This window comes from Mus caroli, chromosome 14 (genome assembly GCF_900094665.2).
Source record: "Mus caroli chromosome 14, CAROLI_EIJ_v1.1, whole genome shotgun sequence".
NCBI classification, from domain to species: domain Eukaryota; kingdom Metazoa; phylum Chordata; class Mammalia; order Rodentia; family Muridae; genus Mus; species Mus caroli.
Genome location: NC_034583.1, coordinates 47,131,255 through 47,139,405, shown reverse-complemented (window position 1 = coordinate 47,139,405; position 8,151 = coordinate 47,131,255). Strand labels below are relative to the sequence as shown.

At 51.8% G+C, this 8,151-nt stretch overlaps 1 protein-coding gene across 3 annotated transcripts in view; it reads left to right on the top strand.

The window, feature by feature from the left end:
* Positions 1-2,778: 2,778 nt before the first annotated feature.
* Positions 2,779-8,151, top strand: part of Tgm1 (transglutaminase 1) — a 13,715-nt gene continuing 8,342 nt past the window's right edge. Inside the window, exons 1-9 of one of the 3 annotated variants that reach the window (XM_021181634.2) lie at positions 2,779-2,890; positions 3,522-3,842; positions 3,987-4,175; positions 5,091-5,339; positions 5,706-5,824; positions 6,162-6,269; positions 6,633-6,807; positions 7,180-7,318; positions 7,452-7,555. In XM_021181634.2, coding sequence (XP_021037293.1) covers positions 3,527-3,842; positions 3,987-4,175; positions 5,091-5,339; positions 5,706-5,824; positions 6,162-6,269; positions 6,633-6,807; positions 7,180-7,318; positions 7,452-7,555 — 1,399 coding nt within the window. In that variant the 5' untranslated portion in view covers positions 2,779-2,890; positions 3,522-3,526. Of the gene's footprint in view, positions 2,989-3,207; positions 3,284-3,521; positions 3,843-3,986; positions 4,176-5,090; positions 5,340-5,705; positions 5,825-6,161; positions 6,270-6,632; positions 6,808-7,179; positions 7,319-7,451; positions 7,556-8,151 lie in introns of those variants that run through there. The other 2 variants (XM_021181635.2, XM_029468699.1) reach the window with 2 other exon arrangements.

The window sequence follows — 8,151 nt, the reverse complement described above, 5'->3', positions numbered from 1 at the left end:
CTGCTGCCCTGACAACACTTCCTCCATTACCACCACTGTGCATTTTGGAAAAAGGAAGGGAGGGGCTCTGGGGTATGGGGCCACTGTCCTGTGATACTGTCTACCAAGACCCTCTGTTTACGGCTGGTCAGGACCAGGGCTGGGTCTGAGTTCACCATCAGTTTTGGGCTATCGTGGGGCCTGAGCTTGAAGCTGGGATAGGAATTAGGATCAGGTTGTGGTTTGGACTGTTCATCAGAAGAGTTGTCTCGGGGCTAGAGAGATGGCTCAGCAGTTAAGAGCGCCGACTGTTCTTCTGAAGGTCCTGAGTTCAAATCCCAGCAACCACATGGTGGCTCACAACCATCCGTAATAAGATCTGACACCCTCTTCTGGTGTCTGAAGACAGCTACAGTGTACTTACATATAATAATAAATAAATCATTAAGAAAAGAAAAGCTTTCTCACCGGGCAGTGGTGTCACAGGCCTTTAATCCCAGCACTTGGGAGGCAGAGGCAGGCAGATTTCTGAGGCCAGCCTGGTCTAAAGAGTGAGCTCCAGGACAGCCAGGGCTATACAGAGAAACCCAGTCTTAAAAAAAAAAAAAGCCTGAAGAGCTGTCTCTAGCTGAAAGAGACTGTGAACCTTTCTCCTGTGAGTCTGCCACCTTCAGACTTTCTGCCCTGGCCCCCGTTTTATTCATAACTAAGTAGGCTCAGGACCTCTCAGTATTTGAGGAAGAATGTGTCAGGGCATCTTGCCCCACCCGGTTCAAATGACAATATTGGTCTCTGTGGATTACATTCTGTGGTTGAAAAGCCCTTGGGAACTCTGGTCCCATTTGATCCTCATACGCTCAGGGATGAGATGATTAAAACATTTGAACTGACAAACTGTTCCGACCTGCCCAGGGTTGCTGAGCTCTGCGTGCTGAAGCCACATACTAAACTCTGCTTTAGTGATTTAGCGCTTTTCCTGTTTCTGTATTAATATAGAATGATTAAACAGAGGCCTGGCCTCAACTTGCCAAGGTATTTAGATGGGAGTCTACTCCTGAGGTGCACCCCACTACACTGTTGTGGCTTTGAAAGCCGCAGGGAACAAGGCCTCGAGGGAGTGGCTCAGGGGTTAGGGCAATGAGTCAACCTTAGCATAGTGGGGAAAGAGGGTGACTGGTTAGAAGAGTGTAGCAAACCAGGCATTTTCCTGCTTCACTGGAATCTGCCGGGGCACACGTGTGCTCACATACCCCGCCCCTTGAAGCCACTCCTCTTCTTGTATCCTAAGTGATACACAAACAGTCCCCAAGTGAAGCCCTTTGGCTGACCCGCCACACACCTGCCTTGAATTTTGGTCTTCATTGATCTGTGTTAGAAGTCTGCTAGGTTCCAGGGCTTGCCAGCTGAACAGGGAAAAACCCACACCATGCTTCCTGTCAGCCCTCTTCTGTAATCCCAGCACTTGGGAGGTTAAAGCAGGAGAGTTACTATGAGCTCAAAGTCTGCCTGGGCTATATGTGAGATCATTTCAAAACAAACCAAAAAAAAAAAAAAAAAAAAAAAAAAAAAAACAACCAACCAATTAGTGTATATGTAGATCCTGGAGCTGTTCCTACTCCCCAGGATACCTTTGTACAGGATACATTTCCAAACAGATTGCTGCCTAGGATGCTGCTTTGTGTCTGTCTTTCTTTCTTTTTTTTTTTTTGCCAATGCTATTTTCACTATCTTTGATGGTGGCCCATGGAGCAGAGTGAAGAGGTCCTAGTTGTCGGTGCGGTGCCTCGGACAGGGCCAGAGAGAGCCTCCCTAAAGCTGTCTGGCTCCTCTCTGCCTTGGGGCAGTTTTAATGACATCTCTGACGGTTCACCCAGAGCCAGAGCAGGAGCTGGAAAGGACAGAGAGTGTTCCTGGAGCCGGTTGGTCTGGATTCTCAAGAAGAATTCCAGGCTGCAAATGAGGGGAAATGCTTACCTCCAGCTGATGAGACACTCTCAGTGAAAGAAGGGAATACCAGGTAGCCTGGGGAGGAGGCTCCTGTCCACCCAGACCTGAACGCAAGCAAAGACCTAAGCCTTCCCAAGACTTTCAAGCTGGGAGGAGAAAACAGGACATTGTTTCTCTTGAGACCCCCTTAATCTCAAACTTAGAAGAAACAGAGAGATAGCCCACTCATTCTGGGGGCTGTGGAGCAGCTGAAAGAGAGACAGAAGGGTGCAGTATGCTGAGAGGCATGAGAAGACCTGGTAGAGCTGGCTGGTCAGGGACTGACAGGTGGAGCCAGTTTGAGGGCCTGGATGCTGATGTCATCTGTCTGCAGCCTGAGGTACTGGGACCTTCCTAGGCAAAAGAAGTTCCAGTCCCAGGGACCAGTTTCACAGGGCCAAGCCCGGTGGGTGCTACAAGAGAGCTTAGCAGCAGGGCCCTGTGAGAGCAAAAGGAGGCATCTCCAGCTAGGGAACAGATCTGCCCTGCAGGCCTGAGTGGAAGAGCCCTTCTCTTTGCCCTCTGAACACCTCGTGTGGTAAGAATCAAGTTGGTGTGGGATCCGTCACCAAACGCCTTTCCTTTTCACTTCAGCCTCAGGTCTGACAGAACTTTGATCCGGACCCCCTCCTTAGCATGACCTCAGTTCCTAGAAAGGAGAAAGTGGGTGGAGCCAGTCTTTCCCGCCCCTACCAGAGGACAGCCCCCAGAGACTGGCCTCTTGACAGGAGGGATGAAGCAACCCTCTTCCCCTTTTCCCAGAAGCTCAGCCCCGCCTCCCCTCCCCTCATAAACTGCTTACCCGGCCCGCCCTACACCTTCCACTCGCGTGGCTACGTCCAGCCTGTTGGTCCCGTCCCAAACGCCCTGACCTGCTCCACCCGGGCCGGGGACCCGGTGGTGCCATCACCAACACCGCTGCCAGGTGAGAGGCTCCAGTTTACACCAACCTCAGTGCTGAGCCACAGCGGGCCTTCGCTGTCAAGGGACACACAGCCCAAGCCCAGAAAGGACCGATCTCCAGTGCGTACCTGCTGTGGGCTGAGACCCAATTTTCCTGGGGCCAATCTCTGCTTACGCCTGCTGTGCCATCTCCGCAGCCCTGCCTGAAGTTTGTCCAGACCTGAGGCATGTGGGGGAACTCTGACCCCTATGCCTCCTACCTGCTGTTAAATAGTCCTAGAAGCTGGACCTCTAAACTGAGAAGCCAGCGGGTGGAGAGACCGATATATACAGGGTTTGGAGGTGTTCTCTTAGGCAACTGTGCATTTCCTCAGATGGATCTTCAATGGTTTCTCCACTGGACATCTGGTTTTTAGTATGATTTGAGAGTGTCTATAGCAAGGTGGAGAGGAGGTTTTTCTCTGCAGTATGAGTTGCTTCTTCTGGGTGACTGAATAGGGTCTTTGGGGCATCTCAGGGTTAGAATGTGATTATCCCAGTCACCTAGCTGGTACTGAACCAATTTCTCTGGGTAGAGTTTCTGGGTGGGTAAGATAGACATCCCAGGCACAGGAGATCTGAGTGAATGAGCACCCTCTGTCTCTTCTACACAGGCACAATGGAAGGTCCTCGCTCAGACGTGGGCCGCTGGGGCAGGAACCCCTGGCAGCCCCCTACAACACCTTCACCGGAGCCAGAGCCAGAGCCGGAGCCAGACAGACGCTCGCGCTCCCGCCGAGGAGGAGGCCGCTCCTTCTGGGCTCGTTGTTGTGGCTGCTGCTCGTGTGGGAACAGAGGGGACGATGACTGGGGACCTGAACCTTCTGGCTCCAGAAGCCGAGGGACCAGCTCCCGGGGTAGGGACTCTCGGGGTGGCCGAAGACCCGAGTCTCGGGGCAGTGGTGTAAATGCAGCTGGAGATGGCACCATCCGAGGTGAGATTACACACCTTAACCTAGAGCTGAGCCTTTATGGAACCTAAGGTTTATCCTGGCATCTCTAAAGGAGCTTCTGAGACTTCTGAGGAGGGACTGGGCTCTTCGTGAACTCTTCACTAACCCAGGGATGTGGTTTCACAGAGGGAATGCTGGTTGTGACTGGTGTGGATCTGCTGTGCTCACGATCAGACCAGAACCGCCGAGAGCACCACACGGATGAGTTTGAATATGATGAGCTGATTGTGCGCCGTGGGCAGCCCTTCCACATGATCCTTTTCTTGAACCGGGAATATGAGTCCTCTGATCGCATTGCCCTTGAGCTCCTCATTGGTGAGTGGGACCTGGAATGGGAAGGGTAAAGCCCCCAGACTTGAAGGGCTGGTGTTAGGTTAGAGAGGTCTTTAGGCTCCTCCCCGGCACTCCTCACCTCTGCCAAAAGAGGCTGGTGCTGGATTCATAGTGCTCCCCTAGTGGTGCTTTCAGAAAAGATGTGGTCCTACAGTTTCCTCAAGCTGGCTTTCCACAAGCCTCCAGAGGCAACTGTGTTTCTCACAGTGCTGGCCTCTGTGTCTCCTTCAGCATGGTTGACTCCATGTCTCCATGTGCCCCTCTTTCTGGGTCTTGCTGGTTCATCCCTCTAGCCCCCATCTATCAATCTCTCTGCCTTTTTATCACAAGGCCCAAGGCAGGTGCCTCCCTCACCATGTTGCCTGGTGACCGTTGACTGCTCAGGCTGGTGATTATACAGCTGCTGGGGGCGGGTGACTCTTCTAACCCTTTGATTACAGCCCAGCCATGCACACCCCAGCCTCTAATTTCCCAGGTACCCCTACCACCTCCAGAAATGCTCTGGGCTCTAGAAGCTGTGACCCCAGAGAGCCAGTCTGCCCTTTAGTATCTGGAGTGTTCTTTCCTATGGGGCAAATGGACTGGACTCAATTCTCTCCTTTTAGTCCTTTTAGGACAGTGGTGACAATGGCCCCAGTGTCTCCTCCCCACTTGAGTTCATTGTCGGGGGAAACAGGTTTGGGATGTTGGACTGGGGTTCTGCCCTGACATGTGGGAGAGCATGGGGCGGCCACCAAGCTGCCCTAAGGAAGATTGTCACAGACTGGTGTGGTAACCCTACTTAGGGACACATAAATTGGCTCATAGACACTTGGGTGGGGCTGAATGAATTCTTAGTCTCTCTCCCACTTCCAGAGCAACTCTCTCACTGCCTAATTGCTGATCTTGTTACTCTAGGAAACAATCCAGAGGTGGGCAAGGGCACCCACGTGATCATCCCAGTGGGTAAGGGAGGCAGTGATGGCTGGAAGGCCCAAGTGACTAAGACCAACGGACACAACCTAAATCTACGCGTCCATACCTCTCCCAATGCCATCATTGGCAAGTTTCAGTTCACTGTCCGCACCCGCTCTGAAGCTGGAGAGTTCCAGTTGCCCTTTGACCCCCGCAATGAGATCTACATCCTCTTCAACCCCTGGTGCCCAGGTAAGCCAGCCGGGGTCAAGAGCAGAGGGCAGGTGGGTCAGGGCTTCCTTTCCTGAGATCCAGGTGGGTGTCTGGACATCTGGTCATAGGAAAAGACACCCTCCCATTAGAGAAGAGACTGATGCCCAGTAGAGAAAAGAGACCCACCCTCAGTTCTGATAAAGGGTCCTGGCCACAGCCAATCTTTCTCACCATCCTTACTTAGAGCAGTCCGATCAGGCTAGAAGCATCCCCAGTCCCATCCCATCCCCCCTTGCCCCCCCCCCCCGCTTCCGGTGGGGATGAGTCCTGCAGACCTGGCAGAGGGGAAGGCAGGGCCCTTGAAGAAAATGGATAGGATTTGCAATTTCTTTTCTGGGGATACAGAGGACATAGTGTATGTGGACCATGAGGACTGGCGGCAAGAATATGTGCTTAATGAGTCTGGAAGAATCTACTATGGAACAGAAGCACAGATTGGCGAACGAACCTGGAACTATGGTCAGGTATGGCTGGGCTCACATTCCTTCCTTCCTTTCTTTCTTTCTTTCTTCCTTTCTTTCTCTCTCTTTCTTTTTTTTTTTTTTTTTTTTTTTTGAGACAGGATTTCTCTGTGTAGTGTTGGCTGTCCTGGAACTCAGTCTGTGGACCAGACTGGCCTTGAACTTACAGACATCTACTCACCTTTGGTTCCTGAGCGCTGGGATTAAAGGCACACGCCACCACTGGTTTTGCACACTCATTAAAGGAAGATAGAAGTGAGGGACATGGTGGACCGACACTAGCCTTTGGTTTGAGCATCACTTGAGGAGCTGTCGTGACCTCTGCCCTCCTGCCTTCCAGTTTGACCATGGGGTGCTGGATGCCTGCCTGTACATCCTGGATCGGAGGGGGATGCCATATGGAGGTCGTGGGGACCCAGTCAGTGTCTCTCGGGTCGTCTCTGCCATGGTGAGCACCCCTGTATCTCTAAGCCCTATCTGTGTCTTCCTGCCCTGCCCTTTATGGATTTTCCATCCCTGTCCCTGAAGAGATTTTCACCCCTTCTCCCTCCCCTCCCCAACCCCCCTGCCTCCCCCCCCTCTATCCCACCCCACCTTTCATTGTTTCTGTCCTGGCTCCTTGGAATGTAAGGCCAAACCCCAAACTTGGCACACCCAGTGTTCACATTCCAGTGTTACAGCAGATAGGTTGGGGGAGGGGTGGGCGGGTTTAAGTTGACCTCTCAAGAGGTTGCAGTGTTAGGGGCTGGGGAATCCAGAAGGTCCTAAGCACCTCCCCAAATCCAGCCACACCCTATCTTTTCCTGGGCAGGTGAACTCCCTGGATGACAATGGAGTTCTGATTGGGAACTGGACCGGTGACTACTCTCGAGGCACCAACCCCTCAGCGTGGGTGGGCAGTGTGGAGATCCTGCTTAGCTACCTACGCACCGGCTATTCCGTCCCCTACGGCCAATGCTGGGTCTTTGCCGGTGTGACCACCACAGGTAGTAGAGGGAATGGGCCAGGAATAGCCTGGGCTCTATGAGGAGGGAAGGGTTCTATTTCTGCCCAGCCCAACTATGGCTACAGGATAGGGTGCCACTAAGGGTGGATGATAGCATGACCTTAATTATTATTAATTAGTGTCTGCAACTGAGAGGCCTAAGGGAGAGAAAGAAGAGGCCATAGTCCGGGTCTGTGTCAAGCAGGTGGCTTTGTAACCCACACTGCTTTGCAGCCCAGAGGACACCTGGGTCTTCTGACCCCTAACTGTGATGGTGCCTCCAAGCTTGGCAAGTTCAGCACCCTTTTCTTCCTGCGGATGCCGCACACACAGCCAACCTCCGCCCCAGCCCTTACCCCTGGCTCCTCCACAGTGCTCCGATGCCTGGGCTTCGCTACCCGTACCGTCACCAACTTCAACTCTGCACACGACACAGACACCTCCCTCACTATGGACATCTACTTTGACGAGAACATGAAGCCACTTGAGCATCTGAATCATGATTCTGTTTGGTGAGCACAGGGTGAGGGGTGGCCTGCCATGTGCCCTGAAGGTGACCTGAGGCTTGAGTGCTGAGGCGTGGATCGGGGCTGGGAGGACCTGAATGGGAACCGCAGGCCCAGAGCCTCCTCTGTGCCCCTCTAGGAACTTCCATGTGTGGAACGACTGCTGGATGAAGAGGCCAGATCTGCCCTCAGGCTTTGATGGGTGGCAGGTTGTGGATGCCACACCCCAGGAGACCAGCAGTGGTAAGGCAGGCCTTGCCCGGAGCCTATTCAGAACATCTCCAGCTCCTGTATGTTAGCCCCGGTCTTGGCTAGACAGCCAAATCTATAGTTCTTTGTATGGATTTATCAACTGAACCACCACAAAGCCATTAGTTTATTTTCCTCTCTTTAACTACTTGACTTAATTTATAATGGCTAATATACTGAGATGGTTCAAAAGTCAAAAGAGATTCAAGAATATTCAGTAAGAGGTTTCCCTTTCCTCATAAGCTTATTATTCTTACTTGCTTTTTTGGCTTGTTTGCTTCGCTTTGCTTTTTTTGAGACAGGGTTTCTCTGTGTAGCCCTGGCTGTCCTGGAACTGTCTCTATAGACTAGGCTGGCCTCTAATTCAGAGTACTGGGATTAAAGGTCATACCACCACTGCCCAGTTCTTACTTGCTTTTTAATTTATATATCCCAGATACAATTAATTAAAAGACACACATACAGAGAGAAAAGTTATGAGTAATAAATGTGTGAATGGAGGGACAAAACAATATTGAATTGAATAAGATAAAATGTAACAGTTCCGTATTTTCCCTTAGATGTCTTTAAAGTAAATTTCTTTTTTTTTT